At 45.1% G+C, this 23,304-nt stretch overlaps 1 protein-coding gene across 1 annotated transcript; it reads left to right on the forward strand.

Moving 5' to 3' along the window:
* Positions 1 to 5,704: 5,704 nt before the first annotated feature.
* Positions 5,705 to 17,779, forward strand: org (oogenesis-related gene). The gene is made up of 7 exons (XM_078424169.1): positions 5,705 to 5,763; positions 5,855 to 5,938; positions 10,237 to 10,459; positions 12,892 to 13,037; positions 13,844 to 13,975; positions 16,261 to 16,315; positions 17,692 to 17,779. The coding sequence occupies exons 1-7, from the start codon at positions 5,725 to 5,727 to the stop codon at positions 17,703 to 17,705; spliced, it is 693 nt and encodes a 230-aa protein (XP_078280295.1). The 5' UTR covers positions 5,705 to 5,724; the 3' UTR covers positions 17,706 to 17,779.
* The last annotated feature ends 5,525 nt before the right edge of the window (positions 17,780 to 23,304 follow it).

Consider the following 23,304-nt stretch of genomic DNA (forward strand, 5'->3'; position numbering starts at 1 on the left):
ACCCCTCAAAATCAGGGAAGGGATTCCCTGCCAGTGGGCCACACGAGTGGCAAGGGTGAGGGGTAAAATTGTGATTTGGGGAAACTGTATTGTATGTATGTATAGCCTCCGAGAATGTTGGATAGAGTTTTGTAAGGATCATGTATTGCATATATTTATTTCTCGAATAAAGTCTATTTCGAAATTTTGTTTTTAAATTGGCGCTTTTGAACAAAGTCTTGATTGTCCTGCCAGATCTTTGTCTTGTGTTTTAAAGTTTTCTTTCACACAGGTTCCTGAGCAACTGCATCTTGAGGTTCTGGCAGATGGTTTCTAGATGTTGTTCTGGATTGCCCCAAGTGTGCAGGGAATGAATGTGAAAGTGGGATAACATAGAACTAGCGTGAATGTGTGATCGATGGTCAGCATGGATTCAGTGGGCCGAAGGGCTCATTTTCATGCTGTGTCTTTCAATCAATCAATCACCACGATGGGGAGAATTGCACAAAGTCAAACAGATAGGGTTATCCCCCCTTCATTAAGGTAGTGGAGAACAGTTACCAGGGACAATTAAGACATAGACACTTTCCTCTCCATGTACCTGTCCAGTCATCTTTAAAATGTTGACACAAGGAACTGCAGATGCTGGTTTACAAAAAAAAGACATAAAGTGTTCGAGTAACTCAGCAGTTCAGGCAGATTTCTGGAGAACATGGATAAGGCGATATTTCAATTCAGGACCCTTCTTCAAACCCTTCTTCTGAGTCTGAAAAAGGGTACTATCCACGTTCTCCTGATGTACTGCCTGACGTGCTGAGTTAATCGAGCACTTTCTGTCTGTTTTTAACGTGTTGTTATTACCTGCCTTAACTATTTCCTCTGACAGAGAGAAACATTCAAGAAACTTTATAGCCTCTTTGAAGGAATGCATCGCCTCCACTGATTCCTGGGAACGATGGCCAACAGTTATTCAAGGCGAATGTGTGTAGGAGCACGAAGAAAATAGAGCAGGGGTAGGCCACTCGGCCCCTTGTCTGCCAGCCCATTCAATGTGATCATGGTCGACCTACATCACGACTCAACTCTCCAATTCCCACCCTTGCCATGAGGCAGGGAGTCATATGGCAAGGAAAGAGACTCTTCAACTCAACTCACCTGTACCAACCAATATGCCCAATCTAAGCTGGTCCCATTTAACCACATTTGACCCATGTCCCTGTAAACCTTTCTTATAGATGTACTTCCAAATATCTTATAAAAGTTGTTATTGTACATGCTACATCCTCTGGCAACTCGCCCCACATATACCCATCACCTTCTGTGCGAACAAATTGCCCCTCAGGTTCCTATTAAATCTTTTTCCTCTCACCTTAAAGCTATGCCCTCTGGTTCTTGATTCCTATACTCTGTATACATCCTATCTATTCCCCTGGTGATTTTATACACCCATTGCAATAACAGTCCACAAGCTGGTTGCACTTTGATCTATTCTGAGCACACCGTGAATTTTAACTCTTAGATAGGAACCTAGAACATAGAACAGTGCAGCACAGGAGCAGGTCATTCAGCCCACTATATTTATGCTGAACAAGATGCCAAGTTACCATGATCTCATCTGCCTGTACTTGCCTGTATCCCTCTATTCCTTGCACTTCAATCCATGCAGCATTCTTGCAAAGCTCCTCAGCACCCTCTCCAAAGCCGTCACATCTTTCCTACGGGGTGACCACAACTGCGTGCAATACCCCAAATGCACTCCAACCAAAGTCCTAAAGAGTGGCACCATGACTTCCTGACTCTCATATTCAATGCCTCTTGCAATGAAGACAAGCATACCATACGCCTTCTTACCACCCTATCTACTTGTGCTGCCACCTTCAGTAAACTATGAACTTGGACTCCAAGATCCCTCCGCACATCGATGCTGTTAAGGGTCTTGCCATTAACTCTATACTCTCTCCTCACATTCAACCACCTCACACTTGCTCAGTTTAAACTCGGTAAAAGAGCAATCTGTCATTTCTCCGCCCATTTCTGCAGCTGATCTATATCCTGCTGTATCTTCTGACAACATTCATCACCGTCTGCAACTCCTCCAGTTTCGGTGTTCTCAGCAAACCTACTCACCAACCCACCTTACTTTGTGTCTTTTTTTTAAAACCAGCATCTGTAGATCCTCGTGTCTACATTCCTCTGCATATTTCTGTGCTACGTAACTCTGTGAAACAATGGTCCTATAAATGTTGTTACTGTTCCAGTCTCCACATCCTCTTCATAGTCAACACTGCCACCTAGCGTTGTACCATCAATAGACTTATTACACAAGATCCCTTCTACAACTCAATAACTTTTTTTAAAGTGCGGCCTCATCAATATCTAGTTCAATTACAACATAATGTCCCAACTCTAACACAAAATGCCCAGACTGATGAAGGCCAGTGTGCCACAGCTTTTCTCACTCTCCTGACTACTTGCGATGCAACTTTTGAGGAACTACGTAGGAGTACTCTGAGATCCTTCTGCTCTGCAACACTCACCAAAGCCCTACCGTTCACTGTGAATGTCTTACCCTAGTTTGACTTCCTAAAATACAATGCCTCACACTTATCAGAAGTAAACTTTATTTGTTATTCCTTAGACTACTTACAATAGACAATAGACAATAGGTGCAGGAGTAGGCCATTCGGCCCTTCGAGCCAGATCCACCATTCAATGTGATCATGGCTGATCATTCTCAATCAGTACCCTGTTCCTCGTTGATTAAGATCCCACTATAATTGTTGATAACCTTCTTCATTGTCTATGATGCCATTTATTTTGGTGTCAATTGCAAACTTCGTAACCTATGGCATGACACTAGTCACGGGCGTCCAGTCCGAAAAGCACCTTGCACTATCACCCTATGCTTCTTACTGTCCAGCCAATTATGAGTTCAATTATCTAGCTCTCCCTAGGATTCATGCAATCTAACCATCCAAACTAGCCTACCATGTGGGACCTTGTGACAGGCCTTGCTAAAGTTCATGTAGAGAACATCCACCACCCTGCCCTTACCAATTATCTCGGTTACCTCTTCAAAACAGATTTGTGAGGCCCATTTTCCCATGCACAAAGCCATGCTGACTGACCCTCAGCGTTCCTTGTCTATCCAAATGCTGATAGATCATCATCCTCAGAATCCCCTCCAGCAACTGACGCACCAACGGTGTCTTTTGCTGGCTGCCCTTCCTAAATAACGGTACAACATTAGTCACTCTTCAAACTTCTGGGATTTCACTTGTGGCGAAAGATGATATAAATATCTCTGCCAGGGCCTTATGACATTCTTCCCTCAATACCCACAAGGTCTGAAGATGGGGATTTATCCACCTATACGTGCTTTAAGATGGCCAATACCTCCTCTTTGATAATTTGTGTATGGTTCAAGTTATCACATCTCATTTGCTTCTTAGTCTTAGCTTCCATCCACAGAAAATAACATTCAGAGAAAATCTAATTCATTAAAATTCTCACCTATCTCCTGTGGCTCCACACATAGAAGGCCATGCTGATCTTTCGGCTACCTATTCTCTCTCTAGCCACCCTTTTAAAAAACCTGCAGAATCTCTTGGGGTTCTCCTTTCCCTTGTCTGTCAGATCCATCTCATGACCTGATAGAGGTATATAAAATTCTGAGAGAAATAGAGTAGACAATCGGAGCCTTTTCCCTATCGTGGAAATATCAAATACTAGAGGGCATCAGCTTAAGGTAGGAGGGGCAAAGTTTAAAGTAGATTAGCAGATTTCTTTTTACACAGGGTGATGGATGGTGAATGCCCAAAACGCACTGCCAGGGGTGGTGATGGAGGCAGGTACAATAATGGCATTTAGAAGACTTTTAGATAGGCACATGGATATTGTGGGAATGGAGGGATATGGATTATGTGCAGGCAGACAAGTGTTGGTCCAGGCATTATGCTCAGCACAGATGTTGTGGGTGAAGGGCCTGTTTCTGTGCTGTACTGCCCTATGTTCTATGCCATCTTTCTGCCCTACTGTTTTCCCTCTCAATTATACTCCTACACCTATTTTTGTCACAGAGATTCACTTGACCTGCCTCCTTTTTCCTGACTAGCGCCTCAATAATCCTCGTCAACCAGTATTCCCAGAACCTGCCAGCCTTGACCCCTCCACCCTAACAGGAACATGTTGTCAATTAACATGAATGCAGCCAGATTTTTTTGACGGAGATGATTCCTTTAGTTTAACAAATCACTAGGTGCTGGAGTAACTCAGCGGGTCATTCAACAGGTTCTCAGCATCGGCCATTCCTTGCGTTTACCTTTTTGATTTTTCTTTCTAACAAAAATTAAAAGAAATTAGTATTCGAGGAAGGCATTGCAGAATAATAAAAGTATGAACATTGAATTCTTCATTGAATTCCTCTGCCACTCACATCCCCTTCTGCCTATGCCCCACCCTCTAGCTTTACATTCCACTGCTCAAATCTCTTCTTTGTCAGCATTCTTTTGTCTCGTTGTCTCTTTTTTGCCTCCTTTAGTTCCCTTTTCGTAACCCTTTTTCTCCCCTGCATCTCTAGCACTTCTCCGCTCATCAACCCCTCCGACCCCTCAGCCACCTGCACCTTGTCAGATTTTGTCCTGCCCCCATGTTTTTTTCCAGCTTTCCCCTTCCTACTACAATCAGCCCGAGGAAGGTTCCTGACCCAAATCGTCACCTATCCTTGTGGCGGCACAGTGGCGGGCACAGTGGTGGAGTTGCTGCATCACAGCGCCAGAGACCCGGGTTCGATCCTGACCTCGGGTGCTATCTGTGTGGAGTTTGCACGTTCTCCCTGTGACCACGTGGATTTCCTCCATGTGCTCCGGCTTCCCGCTCCTCCCCCCACCCCCACCCCCACCACCACATCCCAAAGTCGTGCACGTTTGTCGGTTAATTGGCCTCTGTATAAAAGCCTAGTGGGTAGGGAATGGATGGGAAAGTGGGATATCGTCGAACTAGCACGAACGGGTGATGGATGGTCAGTGTCAACTTGGTTGCCGGAAGGGCCTGCTTCCATGCTGTATCTCTCCAAACTAAACAATCCGAATGCGGGCACAGGGGATCAGTCGATGGGCTTTGGGGTCCAAACATCTCCTTCTATGGTCTTCCAATTGAGCAGCAGTCCCCAAGTCCACTGACTCTTGTGCAAAGATCACCATCTCACACACAGACGAAAATGAGTTCCTCCTGTGACCATAGTGATCCAGTGTGGAAACAGGCCCACGTCGGCCAACATGTCCCAGCTACACTAGTTCCACTTGCCTGCGTTTGGTCCCTATACCCTCCAAACCTGTCCTATCCATGTACTTGTCTAACTGCTTCTTAAACGCAAGGATAATCGCAGCCTCAACTACCTGCTCTGGCAGCTTGTTCCTGCTTGACCAGGGCGAATAGAGGAGAGTTGCTTCGAATGGGAGATACTTTTAGCTGGCAGTCACCATGGTGCTAAAAGGAAATAGAGTCAATTAAGAGTTTTTAATAAAATCCGCAGGAGTTTTCCCACCAGCTCTACTTTATAGCTGTCAGAGATGGACAGTGCGGGATGTCCTCTTGAGCAAGGGGAGCTGAGCTGAGTTGAGCTAAGGGCTGCTACACCTTTAAGCCTGGGTCGGGGGCAGTGCCGGGCACACGTGTTAAACTGGCTGCTGTTGGACCTCTGGCGATAACACTGGGCTCCTGCAGGGCAAGCTCCGCGGTGATACAATGTCTCTGCAAGAGGATGTCGGTGCCGGGCAGGACGAGGTACGCCCTGGGCTTCTCAGGCAGGTCTTGACCAACATTCACACCCGCAAAGTCGTCTCCTTCCCCTCTCATTTCTGCTTTTGTGTTTTAGGTGACAAGTTCAGCCGCCGGCGACGCCCCTTCGCTCGTTTTCGTGAGCAGGTGGTCCGGATTATTGAGGCCGCTGAAGTACCTGGTATGTCAGTCGCTTGAGGTGTAGAGTGACCCGGGGAGTGCCTGGTATTGCCTTGGCTTGGGCTGGTGTGTAAGTTCCTTGGGCTGGTGTGTAAGTTCCTTGGGCTGGTGTGTAAGTGCCTTGGGCTGGTGTGTAAGTTCCTTGGGCTGGTGTGTAAGTTCCTTGGGCTGGTGTGCAAGTGCCTTGGGCTGGTGTGCAAGTGCCTTGGGCTGGTGTGTAAGTTCCTTGGGCTGGTGTGTAAATTCCTTGGGCTGGTGTGTAAGTTCCTTGGGCTGGTGTGTAAGTTCCTTGGGCTGGTGTGTAAGTGCCTTGGGCTGGTGTGTAAGTTCCTTGGGCTGGTGTGTAAGTGCCTTGGGCTGGTGTGTAAGTGCCTTGGGCTGGTGTGTAAGTGCCTTGGGCTGGTGTGTAAGTGCCTTGGGCTGGTGTGTAAGTTCACTGGTCGTGGTCTCCACTGCTGCTGCCAACCCTAGTCTCAATCCAGACCTGTCCCCTGAATGTTTAATAAGTCAGCTACCTCGAACTCATTTTCCGTCAACATATTGTACCTCATTTTGCAGAGGGAGCGGCACTACCAGGCACGCCACTGTGCTGCCCTTTATATTTGACTTTTGCACTTTTCACAGAGACTTGATTAGGTGTCAGAGGTTATGGGGAGAAGGCAGGAGAATGGAGTTAGGAGGGAGAGATAGATCAGCCACGATTAAATGGTGGAGTAGACTTGATGGGCCGAATGGCCTAATTCTACTCCTATTCCTTATGACTGTCTGACCTGTAAGGTGTCCAGTGTAAACTCCCTGGGGTGTATCCAGGTGTGTCTTAATAACCATGAGGAAAAATATTGGTCGCAGGCAAGTGGTGGTGTGCGATTGCTCGGAACTGGCAGACAATGGTCAAGGTAATTGTCTCTACCTGTATAGAAACAGTGAATGGAAAATGAAATAGTAGAAATATTAAATGGATGAAGGGTGGAAGTGAGGACAAAAACTAGAACTTGTCAAACGGGTAGTGCAGCAAACTGCTTGATAACTTGTTTTGATGTATAGTTGTTGCAATTTTTTTGCCTTGTCAACTGCATAAAACAAACTCAAATCCCTTGGCCTTTTCAAGTTACTCAATATTTTTGTTATCTTTTCCTGAAAAAAATGGGACACATTTTAAAACCAATCTTGTCACTTGCTTTGTTTAAAGGTTGTGCTAACCTTTGATCTATCTTGCTTGGGGCTGTGTAGTGATTGATAGACAATAGACAATAGGTGCAGGAGTAGGCCATTCAGCCTTTCGAGCCAGCACCGGCATTCAATGCGATCATGGCTGATCACTCTCAATCAGTACCCCGTTCCTGCCTTCTCCCCATACCCCCTCACTCCGCTATCCTTAAGAGCTCTATCCAGCTCTATCTTGAAAGCATCCAACGAACTGGCCTCCACTGCCTTCTGAGGCAGAGAATTCCACACCTTCACCACCCTCTGACTGAAAAAGTTTTTCCTCATCTCCGTTCTAAATGGCCTACCCCTTATTCTTAAACTGTGGCCCCTTGTTCTGGACTCCCCCAACATTGGGAACATGTTATCTGCCTCTAATGTGTCCAATCCCCTAATTATCTTATATGTTTCAATAAGATCCCCCCTCATCCTTCTAAATTCCAGTGTATACAAGCCCAATCGCTCCAGCCTTTCAACATACGACAGTCCCGCCATTCCGGGAATTAACCTAGTGAACCTACGCTGCACGCCCTCCATAGCAAGAATATCCTTCCTCAAATTTGGAGACCAAAACTGCACACAGTACTCCAGGTGCGGTCTCACCAGGGCCCGGTACAACTGTAGAAGGACCTCTTTGCTCCTATACTCAACTCCTCTTGTTACGAAGGCCAACATTCCATTGGCTTTCTTCACTGCCTGCTGTACCTGCATGCTTCCTTTCATTGACTGATGCACTAGGACACCCAGTTCTCGTTGAACTCCCCCTCCTCCTAACTTGACACCATTCAGATAATAATCTGCCTTTCTATTCTTACTTCCAAAGTGAATAACCTCACACTTATCTACATTAAACTGCATCTGCCATGTATCCGCCCACTCACACAACCTGTCCAAGTCACCCTGCAACCTTATTGCATCTTCCTCACAATTCACACTTCCCCCCAACTTAGTATCATCTGCAAATTTGCTAATGGTACTTTTAATCCCTTCGTCTAAGTCAAATATAAGTGATTTGAGGATCAGTGATGGGCAAAAGAACACTTCAAACTCCCATTTCCAAATTAAAGTCTGCCTTCTCCCCATAACCTCTGACATCTGCACTGATCAAAAATCTATCTATCTGTGGCTTAAAAATATCCACTGACTTGGCCTCTACTGCCTTCTGTGGCCTATAATTCCACAGATTCACCACCCTCTGACTACAGAAATTCCTCCTCATCTCCTTCCTAAAAGAAAGTCCTTTAATTCTGAGGCTATGACCTCTGGTCCTAGACTCTCCACATCCACTCTATCCAAGCCTTTCACTATTCTGTATGATACAATGAGGACCCCCCTCATTATACTAAACTCCAGTGAGCACAGGCCCAGTGCCAACATATCATATCATATCATATATATACAGCCGGAAACAGGCCTTTTCGGCCCTCCAAGTCCGTGCCGCCCAGTGATCCCCGCACATTAACACTATCCTACACCCACTAGGGACAATTTTTTTTTTAAATTCTTTTTTTTACATTTACCCAGCCAATTAACCTACATACCTGTACGTCTTTGGAGTGTGGGAGGAAACCGAAGATCTCGGAGAAAACCCACGCAGGTCACGGGGAGAACGTACAAACTCCTTACAGTGCAGCACCCGTAGTCAGGATCGAACCTGAGTCGACGGCGCTGCATTCGCTGTAAAGCAGCAACTCTACCGCTGCGCTACCGTGCCGCCCATATGCTCATCATAGGTTAACCTACTCATTCCTGGGATCATTCTTGTAAACCTCCTCGGGGCCCTCCCTCTCCAGAGCCAGCACATCCTCCATCAGATATGGTGTCCAGAATTGCTTACAATATTTCAAATGTGGCCTCACCAGCACCTTATAGAGCCTCAGCATTACCCTGTTTTTGTATACAAGCCCTCTTGAAATAAATGCTAGCATTGAGTTTGCTTTCTTTACTACCGATTTGACTTGCAGAGTCGACTTGCAACTAGAGTAACTGCCTCAACTACTTTCTCTGGCAGCCCTATCCATATACCCACCCCTTCTGTGTGAAAAATCTGCCCCACAGGTTCCTATTAAATCTTTGCATTTTCACAAACCAATGTTCTCTGGTTCCTGATTCCTTTACTCTGGGCAAAAAACCCTATCCCCCTCATTATTTTTTACACCTCTAAGATCACCCTCATCCTTTTGCGCTTCAAGGAATAAGGTCCTAGCCTGCCCAACATCTGCCCTTTAGCTCAGGCCCTCAAGTGCTGGCAAAATCCTTGTAAATCTTCTCTGCACTCTTTCTTGGAATGCAATTTCTTTAGTTGTGGTTATTTATGCTTGTCGATGGGTAGGAGATTGAGAGGAGTTATTAGCTGGTGGAAAGTGTTCTGAACTCCGCCACTGCTAAGTCTCTCACTCCAGGAGTAGACCTGATGTCCCTGGACCATATCAATAGTGTTGCAAGGGGGCCGAGCAGCAGGTTCTCGCCTATAGAAACTGCAGATGCTAGGTTACATTAAATGGACACATTTCTGGTGCAGCTCAGTCGGACAGGCAGCATTCCTAGAGGGTATGGATATGTTAACGGCCTATAATGAACTTGTATTTGCGAAATACTTAGTCACAGTCATACAGCACAAACAGGCCCTTCGGCCCAACTTCCTCGTGCTGAGCAAGGTGCTCCATCTACAATTGTCCCTCCAGCCTGTATTTGGCCCATATTCCTTTACTTTTCCTGTCTTTTAAATGTTGTTCGTTTCTGCCTCAACTACCTCCTCTGGCAGCTTGTTCCATATACCCGCCACCCTCTGTGTGGAAAAAGGCACCCATTACATTCCTGTTAAATCTTTCCCCTCTCACATTAAACTTATGTCCTCTGATTGTTGATTCCCCAACTCTGGGTAAAATTGTGCATTCACTCTATCTATTCCCCTCATGGTCCTGTACACCTCTGTAAGTTCACCCCTCATCCACCTGCGCTCCAAGCTGTGTTCTGTGATTTTTTTTTTTTAAATGTTTCCTTGTGAATGTTAAAATCTTTGTACGTTTGAACAACTTCCTAATATCTCCAATTCCTGCTTGAGTGTTTAAAAAAAACCAAATAAATGTTTCCTAGTTTGGGGTGATTCGGAGGCTATTGACCTGGGCCACCTCCTCTGCACAAGTGGAAGAAGTGAGAGCTGCTGACACCAGTCTGTTCCCGGGAAGACGCTGGGTCTCAGTGAAAAAACGTCTGAGTATTCTGGCTCGGTTTATGCTTACAGTGGTTCCCTGCAGGATTCGGGGCAGGCTTGGCCTTCCGGTGGCCAGCAGTTTGGGCCAAGGTAAAATTTCCGATGGTAAGTATTTCTTTCTCAACTTTGACCAGGACATTTTCTAAAAGTTGGTCTAATCTAACATTAATGTGCAGTAGAGTTTCAAAGTCTACAGAGAGACTTGGGCCTTTTGGAAGGGTGGGCTGAAAGATGGCAGATGGAGTTTAATGCTGATAAGTGTGAGGTGCTACATTTTGGTAGGACAAATCAAAATAGGACGTACAGGGTAAATGGTAGGGAATTGAGGAATGCAGTGGAACAGAGGGATCTGGGAATAACTGTGCATTGTTTCCTGAAGGTGGAATCTCATGTGGCTAGGGTGGTGAAGAAGGCGTTTGGTATGCTTGCCTTTATAAATCAGAGCATCGAGTATAGAAGTTGGGATGTAATGTTAAAATTGTACAGGGCATTGGTGAGGCCGAATCTGGAGTATGGTGTGCAGTTCTGGTCGCCAAATTATAGGAAGGATGTCGACAAAATGGAGAGGGTACAGAGGAGATTTACTAGAATGTTGCCTGGGTTTCAGCACTTAAGCTACAGAGAGAGGTTGAACAGGTTGGGTCTTTATTCTTTGGAGCGTAGAAGGTTGAGGGGGGACTTGATAGAGGTTTTTTAAATTTTGAGAGGGACGGACAGAGTTGACGTGGGTAGGCTTTTCCCTTTGAGAGTGGGGAAGATTCCAACAAGGGGACATAGCTTCAGAATTGAGGGACAAAAGTTTAGGGGTAACATGAGGGGTAACTTCTTTACTCAGAGAGTGGTGGCTGTATGGAATGGGCTTCCGGTGGAAGTGGTGGAGGCAGGCTCGATTTTATTATTTAAGAGTAAATTGGATAGGTATATGGATAAGAGGGGATTGGAGGGTTATGGTCTGAGTGCAGGTAGATGAGACTAGGTCAGGGAGAGTGGTCGGCGTGGACTGGTAGGGCCGAACGGGCCTGTTTCCGTGCTGTAGTTGTTATATGGTTATATGGTTATATGGCCCATACATGAATGTATGCCTGAGCAAAATCACCTCCTGTGATGCTGCTGCAAGCGAGATTTTAATTGTACCTGTTTCTCACCATCCCTGTGCATCTGACAAAAAGGTAGAAGCAAGGAACTGCAGATACTGGTTCCAATGTGCTGGAGTAACTCAGTGGGTCAGGCGACATCCATGGAAAACATGACTTCAATCTGAAGAAGGGTCCTGGCCAGAAACGTCACCTGTCCATGTTCTCCATAGTTGCTGCTTGGCCCGCTGAGGTACTTCAGCACGTAGGTTTATTGTCAGATGAATACTCTAACGACTTGAAATGGAGAGCATGTTTAAGCTCTCCACAATTCGATAGTACAATGGTCATGAAGAACCTTTACAATTCAGAGCTTGAAGTGACTTGGTTAGGTACCATTCCATAACCTGCTGAGTCACTCCAGGTATCTATCTTTGGTCTATCTATGGTATAAACCAACATCTGCAGTTCCTTTTTATTATATTTAAGTTTTGGTACGTGTCTGTTTTGAGTCCTTGAGATGTCTTGATATTTAGTGAGAGAATTTTTTAGAGCAGCATTAATATTTCTGAAAATGGTATTTAATAATTAGCAGGTAAAGCAGCAATCCTTGTGATTTCACCTTTCCTCTGGGATGCATGGGTACATGAAACTTTAGCGTTTGTAATGAGTATTGAAAGCCTTGGCCTTGAATGCAAGGTTACAGATGTAAATTCACTAACTGGCATTCTTTCTGGGTTTGGCGATTACTATAGACTTCAGTGGACACCCTTCTCTTCCCACATCATCCCCTATGGTGTGCACTTTACAGCTCCACATGGCAACGTGTGCTTGTTCCTAGAAGCCCAAGCGTTTTAAAGCAATGGTTATTTGTGCACGGCACGGGTGGCACGGTAGCGCAGCGGTAGAGTTGCTGCTTTACAGCGAATGCAGCGCCGGAGACTCAGGTTCGATCCTGACTACGGGTGCTGCACTGTAAGGAGTTTGTACGTTCTCCCCGTGACCTGCGTGGGTTTTCTCCGAGATCTTCGGTTTCCTCCCACACTCCAAAGACGTACAGGTATGTAGGTTAATTGGCTGGGTAAATGTGTTTTTTTTAATTGTCCCTAGTGGGTGTAGGATAGTGTTAATGTGCGGGGATCGCTGGGCGGCACGGACTTGGTGGGCCGAAAAGGCCTGTTTCCGGCTGTATATATATGATATGATATGATATGATATTTTAGTATCCAGATGAAATTGAAAAAGGTTTTCCATGGCTGAGATTTGAGTGCTTTTACTTGGTTGGGAAGGGGAGAGGTCAACAATGAACTTGTTAGATTTATAATTCTAATCGTAAGAGCAGATTTCTCAGTACTCTGAAACCAGAACTACTGTCTGCCGGGGACAATAGTTGGAGTGCCGATGTTGCGCAGTAATTGCAAGCTGCACTGATGCAAATATTTCCAACTTCGTAACTCATTTCAGAGCTCAGAAAATCGCCAAATAAACCAAATGGCAAAGGAAGCAAAAGGAAACAAGACGACCTGGCTGAGGAAGATCTCTGCTGGATTGAAACTTTGTCTGGAGACCTCTCAGATGATGATGATTTGGCGTCAGATCCTAATTACGAGGTATGGATCATGCACTGTTGTTCTCTAAAGACGGTTTAAAATGTGTAAATGGGGATAAATACAATTGTCGTCAAACTGCATGTTCGCTTTCTTCTGAGGGCGCTGTTTTGATTTGGAGGACCTTGTGGGCAGGCTTATTTGTTGAGTGAGGGATATCTCCACTTGCCTCTGGCTAGAATGCAAAAGGAAAAAACAAACTAGATACCTGAACTTAAACACCAATACTGCAATTCACTAATCTTCATTAAAGCAGAAGATATTTATTCACAAAATGCTGGAGTAACTCAGCAGGTCAGGCAGCATCTCAGGAGAGAAGGAATGGGTGACGTTTCAGGTCGAGACCCTTCTTCAGACTGATGTCAGGGGGGCGGGACAAAGGAAGGATATAGGTGGAGACAGGAAGATAGAGGGAGATCTGGGAAGGAGGAGGGGAAGGGAGGGACAGAGGAACCATCTAAAGTTGAAGTCGATGTTCATACCACCGGGCTGCAAGCTCAGGCGAAATATGAGGTGCTGTTCCTCCAATTTCCGGTGGGCCTCACTATGGCACTGGAGGAGGCCCATGACGGAAAGGTCAGACTGGACATTAAAGCAGAGATTGATTTGATTGACAGATAGGTGGACAAAGAGCAGAGATGACAAACAACGTGTAAGATGAGATTTACATAATAAGAGATATGAAATGTGAAGCCAGAGAGAGGAAGGAATATGGGTGGAAGCGGAAATGGAAAAATGTTTTTTTTTAGTGCTCAATTGAAATTGGGATCTAATCCATTTCAATCTGATTTGTGTTGGCAATCGTTTAGCCAACCCAATACTACACAGAGTCTGACTTCAGTGAGGAACACAGGGAGTCTAATGATACAGAAACTGATCTGGAGGTGGAACATTTCGAATGGCCTCCCTTTGTGTGTCTGAAGGAAGCACCTCACCAGCAGGTAAGAACTAGATGTTGGTACAAGGAGGGTACGGGTGGCACTTGGGAAGGTTCTCCCCTGAGGAATTTACCTTGTCTACAGAGACTGCAAGTTCTGAAGCATCTGTGGCAGAGTAGGGATGGTCAAGACTTTGCATCACAGGATGGCACAGTGGCACAATGGGTAGTGCTGCTGCTTCAGTGCCCGAGCTGCAAGTGTTTCATTGATCAGAGCTATTGCGCTAAATCTGCTTTGAATAAAACTCTAGTGTCGTGCATTTAAAAGCATAAATTTAAACATTGGTATCTTTTATGTAGTAACAAGGAACTGAAAATGCTGGTTTATACCAAAGAAAGACAATGTTGGAGTAATTTGGGTTAACAATTTGTTGCCTGACGCGCTGTTAATCCAGCATATGATGTCATTTCATTATAGGTTGATAGTGTTTGCCTTTTCATGTTCGTTTCTGCTGATCATAATTTTGATATGTTAGCTATTATTGTGACTGAATGTTTAGGAATCGAGAGTGTTTAATTCCATATGCAGTGCAAACGGAACAATTAAATTCGTACTGGTTGCAGCTTTACAGACACAACACAACAAATATACAATCGATAAAACTATAAATTGAGTAACACAATAAATAATCAGTAATAGTACGTGACCAGACCATAATAGTCCAAACCAAAGGATGTTGTGAAACTTGTTCACCGTCCACAGTTGATCGTTGCAGAGGTGGGGTTGCTGTTACTTTGGTACAGGGTGGTTCAAGAACCTGATGGTTGCTAGGGAATAGATGTTCTTCAATGTGGCGGTCGCAGTTCTCGGGCTCTTGCGAGATGAGAGCATGGTCAGGGTGGTCTTTGATATTAGCTACTTTGAGACAGTACTTCCTGTAGATCTCTTCAATGGTGGGGAGGTCCATACCTGTAATGGACAGGGCAGTATTTGGGGGGTTTGAGTTACTGAATCAGGTGGAGATGCAGCCAGTCAATAGACAATAGACAATAGACAATAGACAATAGGTGCAGGAGTAGGCCATTCAGCCCTTCGAGCCAGCACCGCCATTCAATGCGATCATGGCTGATCACTCTCAATCAGTACCCCGTTCCTGCCTTCTCCCCATACCCCCTCACTCCGCTATCCTTAAGAGCTCTATCCAGCTCTCTCTTGAAAGCATCCAACGAACTGGCCTCCACTGCCTTCTGAGGCAGAGAATTCCACACCTTCACCACCCTCTGACTGAAAACGTTCTTCCTCATCTCCGTTCTAAATGGCCTACCCCTTATTCTTAAACTGTGGCCCCTTGTTCTGGACTCCCCCAACATTGGGAACATGTTATCTGCCTCTAATGTGTCCAATCCCCTAATTATCTTATATGTTTCAATAAGATCCCCCCTCATCCTTCTAAATTCCAGTGTATACAAGCCCAATCGCTCCAGCCTTTCAACATACGACAGTCCCGCCATTCCGGGAATTAACCTAGTGAACCTACGCTGCACGCCCTCCATAGCAAGAATATCCTTCCTCAAATTTGGAGACCAAAACTGCACACAGTACTCCAGGTGCGGTCTCACCAGTCCCTATGCTATGCTCCCTATCACACACCTGGAGAACTTGCAACATCTGGGGCTTTGTAGACGCTCTTTACAAATTTGTAGGACCAGTCCTTGAATTTTGGTCTATTCTCCCCTGCTTCCTTGCAGCCCTCAAAACAGACATGGAATATTAATTATCATGTGTGGCAAGGAACAGCAGATGCTGGGTTTAAATTGGATAGACACTAAAAGCTAGAGTAACTCAGCGGGTCGGGCAGCATCTCTAGAGAAAAGGAATATTCTTTTTCTCCAGAGATGCTGGATTAACTATAATATTCCTTTGGTGACTTGGTATTGATCCCTTCAAATCAATGCAAAATGCAATTTTTAAAAAATTACATGCTTCGTTTGTGCAGATTTGTCTCAAACGAATCGAATTCCAACACTATTTAGCTAGCTTCAACAAATGCTCTTCTGAAAGGAAAACTTCTTGCTTTACCCAAGTTTATGGAATCCAATGACTTTGTTTTGCACCCTGACTTTGCACTGACATTAGACTTGGCAGGGCTGCAAATCATGAGCAGTTTTGTGCACTTTTATGAATTGAGAAATTGTAGCCGGCAAAAAGAAAGGTGACATTGTCCCACTAATCTGGATGCACTGCACGTTTGCAGACTGGGCTGTTTGGGGAAGGCTCCCTTTTTTCCCCACAGGTGCAAGGTTAAGATGCACATCTTGAGCTCAACAATCAGTATTTCCTTTGTTTAGGAGAATGAAGAAGTTGCAACCTCCCCTGATTCCGAGACCCAAGTCAGTTCAGAAGGTAAGATTTAAAAATTGAAACATAGAAACATAGAAAATAGGTACAGGAGGAGGCCATTTGGTCCTTCGAGCCAACACCGCCATTCATTGTGATCATGGCTGATCATCCACAATCAGTAACCGGTGCCTGCCTTCTCCCCATATCCCTTGATTCCGCTAACCCCTAGAGCTCTATCCAACTCTCTGTTAAATTCATCCAATGAATTGGCCTCTACTGTCTTTTGTGGCAGAGAATTCCACAAATTTACAACACTCTGGGTGAAAAAGTTTCTTCGAACCTCAATTTTAAATGGCCTCCTCTTTATTCTTAGACTGTGGCCCCTGGTTTCTGATTGACATCAATGCATTTGCTACCTTACCACACGTTGATCCTTCAATCCTCCACACCCTTCAAATTGTCTGAAGAAGAGTCCCGACCCAAAACATCATCTGTCCATTTCCTCCACGGATGCCGTTTTGACCCGCTGAGTTCATCCAGCACTTTTTGTTCCAGATTCCAGCATCTTGTCCTTGTCTCTATTAAATCGGAGGCTGTCTGACTTCATTTGTCAGAGATCTAACATTTAATTTTGTTTACATCTCTTCTGCTTTATCCATTTTTAACACTAATTATATATTCTCATGGACAACTGCTTTCATAAACTGCAATTCTGCATTAATTAACCAATTAATGAATGTTTGTTGTACCCTGTTTTTGAAGACACTAGCTGTGCACTTGCATTTAGACAATAAGACAGACAGATGAGCAGAATTACTCCATTCAGCCTATCGAGTCTGCTCGACCATTCTATCATGGCTGGTATATTTTTCTCTCTCATTCTCATTCTCCTGCCGTCTCTCTGTAACCTTTGATGTCTTTTTGTACTGCTCTCTCTACATTTCCCTTCCCCTGGAGTAAGTGGACTGGTTGCTCTGCAATAAGCAGACATGGACTCACTAGTTTAACTTCATTTGCAACCGTCACTGACTGGCAGCATCCATTTTCCATTAGGTTTCAGTGAGGACCCTGACCCAGGGTTGAGGATCATCTTGTATCTTGGCCCCCTCTCCACTTTAACCCATTGTCTGCCTTACCCATTATGTCCCTTTACCAGGGAGTTCAAGTGTGGTTGTTTACAGCACAAGTTTTGACAGGGCTTGGCACTTTCTAGACCTCTTGGTTATTAGTGGTTGTGCTTTTGATTTCTACCATAATGAAGAGAGACTTGGGGTGTGGAGAACCAGAAACTAGTTTGTCCAGAGATTAACAGTTTCCCATTTTCTACCAATGAAATTGGGTCCAATTTTATTTTGTGTTTAATGTACTATTTTGTCATGGTTCTAACCTGTCACCTTGGAAAATCTTGTGTCACTGGTAAATTCTTTTTTGTTTTGCAGAAGCTGAGAAGTGATTGTGTTGCCAGGAAGGTGAACTTTGTAATTTGAAGCAACTGGACTTTTGTACAATTCAGTTTTGTATTTGGACTTTAATAAAATTAAATTCATCACTATGCCGTTGGTGTCTAATTGAAAATTCTCCTAATGTATCATTCGTTTCGAAAGGTGACCTGAACTGTCTGTCACCTGTTCCTTTTCACCAGAGATGCTGTCTGACCTGTTGAGTTACTTCAGCTTATTGTGTCTATACTCGTTACTAAAGACTTGTTACTAAAGTGTTCCTGTGCTGTACTCTTCTATTTGTCTTCCATCTATCTTTATCTGCCTGTTGGCTTCCCATGACATGCAGAAAGATGATGTCCCATTGAATATCAACATGATCCAAGCTCTCTCACTCAGTTGTTTATATTTGTTTATTCCCTGCCAAGATGGTTAGTGTTGCATTTTTCCACATGTCATTGTTGTCCACTCTCTCGGTTAGTTCAGTCCTTTAAAAGCCTTGTTGTATCCTCATTTGCATTCCCACTTTTGCTTTTGATGGCACAAAACTAAATATGTATTGTTCCCTCGGCCAAAATATGGTTGTAGATAGAGATGGGTAGAAAGCCCAGCTGTCGACCAGCAGGCAAATTAGCACCTATTTACTCCTACTGTTGGTTTTGTGCACAACTAGATCTACACAAACTACTGCAACCTCCAACTGCACCTACTCCAACTTTGTCCACTATTGTCTTGTGTGGGTCCTATGGAAAGTACCATACACCCCATTGGCTAGTTTTCCTCGCTTGTTTCGAGATACAGCATGTAAATAGGACCTTTGGTGCGCTGAGTCCATGCTGACCATCGATCACTTGTTTACACACGTTCTGTTATCCTATTTTCACATCCACTTCCTACACATTTGGGGGACTTTAGAGGCCAATTAACCTACAAACACCTCTTTTGGATGTGGGAAGAAACCAGAGCACTTGGAGTTCTGCTGGAACCGCCTCAAATGTCAATAGATCAAACAAGTTTTCCTTGTCATGCATCCATGTTGTTTCAGCTCAATGTATCACATCCTTTATCTTGGGAAGCTTTATATTACTGCAATGGGGCTAGTTTAGAGATGCAGCATGGAAATGGTGCTTTCAGCCCACCAAGTACATGCTGACCATTGATCAACTGTTCCCACTAGTTCTAGCTTATCCTGCTTTCCCATCCACTCCCAACACACTAGGGGCAATTTACAGGGACCAATTAAAGACCCACATGTCTTTGGGATGTGAGTGCAAACTGGAGCACCCGGAGGAAACCCACGCGGTCACAGGAAGGGCGTGCATGCTCCACACAGACAGGACCCGAGGTCAGGATCGATCCTGGGTCTCTGGTGCTGTGAAGCAGCAACTGTACCAGCTGCACCACTGTGCCGCCAGGATAAGCTGACAAATGCAGACGCTGTAATTGGACAAACAGATAGCAGTGGATGGTATTTTTATGATGGGAAGGGAGATAACTGTTCCTGTAGCAGAGGATGTTTCACTTAATCAGTGGTGGTTACACCCTCATGGTCTGTCTGAGCCCTCAGCTGACAAACTCTTACTTGACAGGGTGCAATGCATGCAAACTACACAAGGGGGCAGTAAGAAGTCATATTTCCAACTCTCATCCTGAAGTCTGTCTACATAATGTATGAATTTTTATCCTGTCAAAGAAAAGAAAATGCTTGCTTCAAAAATTGCTTCCTAAATATTTATACCCTATTTTAAATTATGAATGCAAGTATTTTCGAATGCGCAGAAATTAAGAGATTGAACTGAGTATCTTAAAGATCCAGGAATGATTTTATACTTAATTTAATTAACAGTTAATTTATAGTAAGCAACTAAAATTTTAAAGAAAAAATGGTGAATTGGAGAACATTCTCTTTTTGAGACAAATGTAAAGGAAATAAGCAGATGGAATATTTGCCCCAGCACATTCAACATACTTCTTTGTGCCGAGCAGGCATCTCCTGAAATAGGTTTACAATTACACGTTTAGAGCTCAAAGCAAACTGTCAAAAGTTGGATTAAAGTTTCATTAGTTATAGAACCAACAGATCAAAACTCAGTAGATCGACACAAAATGCTGCAGTTCCTTCCGACACAGGTCAAAGCTCAGTGTTGATTCAGCCACTTATTTGTTTTAAATTTATAAGAAACTGTGACACACACAACTCCTCCACAAAACCAGCCCCACAACTAATTAGTGATCGGGGTGATCTAACACTGCTCTATTGTACAGTCTTGATGGAAATTTTAAAAAACATTTTGACAGGTACATGTATAGGAAAGGTTTAGAGGGATATATATGGGTCAAATATGGGCAGGTGGGACTAGTGTAGATGGGGCATCTTGGTCGCCATGGTCAAGCTTACCCAAAGGGCATGTTTGTATGTTGTTTAACTCCACAACATGAATTCAACAATTGTTGAAGGAATTGTCCAATAACGAAACAACTTCTTCCTTTGTGACCAATGCCCTGGGTAGTATTTGGTTTTGTTCTGTACCGGTTTGAACTCTGTTTCCTACATTACTATGGTGTCCATACTTTTAAGTGGTTCTCCCATGAGCTGGCCTGTAGTCCTGATCTTCCAACGCACCTGGTTACATGTTACATACCTTGCACTTTTTCTTTGCACTTTGTAAATGTAATGCCGAAACACTATATTCTATATTCTGGTGTTTTTCTCTGTTGTACTTATGTGTACTTGTACTTGTAGATGTCGTGATTGTACTCGGGTACAGTATGATTTGACACAGAGTTTTTCTGCTGTACCTCCACATATGTGATTACAATAAACCATTACCAAGACCTCATTGATTGGAAAAATCTATGGATCTTCCTATGATCATGAAAGACAATATATAAATGCAAGCCTTGCATTGATCCTTTGGTTCTGGTTCCATACGTACCATATACCACACATGCTGGTTTTCCTGGGATTGATAAAGACATCTCTTGATGCTCCTGAACACATCATCAGTGGTGTAACCTGGGGTCATTGGGTGTTTTGGGTCTTTCAACATCAGACACCCTCGCCCGGGCAACCCAGCCTTGGTTGATCAGATCACGACTTGTGTTCAGGTGGCATTCGCTCCTCCCATAGACCTCCTCTCCTTTCTCCGCTGCCTCGATGGTGTTATTGATGGTGTTCTCCTCTCGATTCCGGTGATGCCCAGTGCACTCAAGGCCTTGTAGAGTGATTGCCCTGCAAAACCTCTACAGCCAACCTCACATGCTGGTTTTCCTGGGAGATATAATCATGTGACAATAAATAAAACTGGAAGCTGGTCACTTGGCTTGTGGGTGATAAAAGCAGTTAGTGTGACTGTGAATGAGCTACATAGCAACTGGAGCTGCAGATATAAAATGTTGATCTCTCTCTTTCTGCTTCTCTCCCTCTCTTCCTCTTGCCGTCTCCCCCCCCCCTCCCTCTCCCTCCCCCTTCCCCTCTCTCTCCCTCCCCCTCACTCTCTTTCCTCTCACTTTCCCCCCATATTTTCCCTCTCGCTTCCCCCCCCTTCACTGCCTCCACCACCACCTCTGGCAGCACATTCCAGGCAGCCACGACCCTCTCTGTGAGACAAACCTCCTGTGACAAAGTGACATGCTCTTGTCTTGTTGATTACTCTTTGTATCAATGCACTAACTTTGCACTGACTTGTTAAGCTACTTTGTGGGGTTTTTTTGTAAACTAACATCTGTAGTTCATTGTGTCTCTAATGCCCTAACTTTGATTGATCTATGTTCAGTAACTTTAGTGCGTCACCGATGGGATACTCTGACTGCATATTTAAGTCTATTTTTTTTTTTACTGTGTCCCTGAACCCATGAAATCGAATGCATCACAAGAAATCCAAGAAAGGGCACCCTCATTTTTTGGGGGATTTAAAAAAAAACTTGGTTTATGAGTTAATATTTTGAACTGGGCATTCCATCTAGCCCACAAGTTAGGTCATGATAAGGTGACGTAAAATAATTTGGTAGGTGGAGTATCTAAAAATCGAACCTTTGCCTCAACCCCTATCCAGGGGTAAGACTTTGCCACAATAGGTGAAACTGGAGTTAGAAGCACAAAATTGAAACCTTGACAGTCTAAAGTCAGGGTGCAATATGAGCCTCTTCGACATTTAATTAATTGAAGGTGCAATTCCTCAATGCAAACTGGAAGCAATGCAATACTGCTCCAGTTGTACTAAAAATACATCAACCCTGGTTATAATCTACCACAGGAATCTAATCTTACCACAAAACATGCTCGAACTGAATGGGGAATGTTTAAACACCTGAAGCCAGAGTTTTCGGAAGTGAAGGGGCAAATGACTTCTTGGCTGTTCTGTGCCAAGAAGCCATCTTGACCCAGTTAACACCTTATGGCGAGTCCGGAAACTTGTTCTTTGTTGAAGAAGTTTATTGCGACAGCAATATTCGATTACAAAGTTTCTTTAACAAGATAACGGACAACCATTAAAACTCACTGTCTTCTTCGAAGACGTCTCCTAACTAACTCTTTTCGGGCGCCAAAAGCGCACATGACCACGCTGTCCAATCAGCGATGTCGCTCTCTGGACCAATCCCTACGGTCGCGCCCACACGTGACCTTGCTGGCCAATCTGAGGGTTCGACGACTAGGACCACTCTCTATGGTCGCTACATGACCCCCCCCAGAACCCGAGGTACGGAACCTAGCAGGGAGCCGGATTTCGCGACCAGCACGAGTAAGGAGAGGGGCAGCCTGAACCACAGGAGCAGGGGATTCCGGACTTGGTGGAACTGCCGGAGCGGGGGGTCCTGGACTGATCGGAACTGCCGGAGGCCGGCCTCTCCTAGGTGGTTGGCCGACCAGGACTGGGCGGTCCGGATCCAAATGCGCAGGTTTAAGCCTGGACACCGAGACGAGCTCACTCCTGCCGCCCACGTCTAAGGTGAAGGTGACCGTCCCCTTACGCAAAACCCGGAACGGCCCTTCATAGCCCCTCTGCAACGGGGCACGATGGGCATCCTTGCGCAAAAATACAAACTCACAGTCCTTCAGGGCAGGCGGTTCGTGGACCATGGGACACCCATGACGTGAAGTCGGAACTGGGGCCAGGGAACCCACACGTGCCCGGAGCGATGCTAAGACTGATGGGACTGGAGGCAGCTGGCCGGAGGGGTCCGGAAGCAAATCCCCGGGCACTCTAAGTGGCGAGCCATATACTAGCTCCGCGGACGAAGCACCGAGATCCTGCTTAGGAGCAGTCCGAATAACCAGAAGGACCCAGGGGAGTTGGTCCACCCAGTCCGGGCCTTCTAGCCTCGCACTGAGGGCCGCCTTGAGTTGACGGTGGAACCTCTCCACAAGCCCATTTGCCTGGGGGTGGTATGCTGTAGTGTGTTGTAACCGGGAACCGTACAGCTCTGCTAGCGTGGCCCAGAGGGACGAAGTGAACTGCGGCCCCCTGTCGGTGGTAATAACCGTCGGAACCCCGAAACGTGCTACCCAATGGAGGGCCAAAGTCCTGGCACAAGAGGCAGCAGAGGTATCGGACAGTGGGAAAACCTCTGGCCACCGGGTGAACCTATCCACCACCGTGAGGAGATGAGTGT

Source organism: Rhinoraja longicauda, chromosome 28 (genome assembly GCF_053455715.1).
Source record: "Rhinoraja longicauda isolate Sanriku21f chromosome 28, sRhiLon1.1, whole genome shotgun sequence".
Classification (NCBI taxonomy): Eukaryota; Metazoa; Chordata; class Chondrichthyes; order Rajiformes; family Arhynchobatidae; genus Rhinoraja; species Rhinoraja longicauda.

Excerpts from the sequence above, each read along its gene's own strand:
- org (XM_078424169.1), top strand. The coding sequence starts at position 5,725 with ATGTCTCTGCAAGAGGATGTCGGTGCCGGGCAGGACGAG. Across the intron at positions 13,038-13,843 it reads CGTCAGATCCTAATTACGAG|CCAACCCAATACTACACAGA; the intron begins GTATGGATCATG and ends GCAATCGTTTAG. Across the intron at positions 13,976-16,260 it reads AGGAAGCACCTCACCAGCAG|GAGAATGAAGAAGTTGCAAC; the intron begins GTAAGAACTAGA and ends TCCTTTGTTTAG.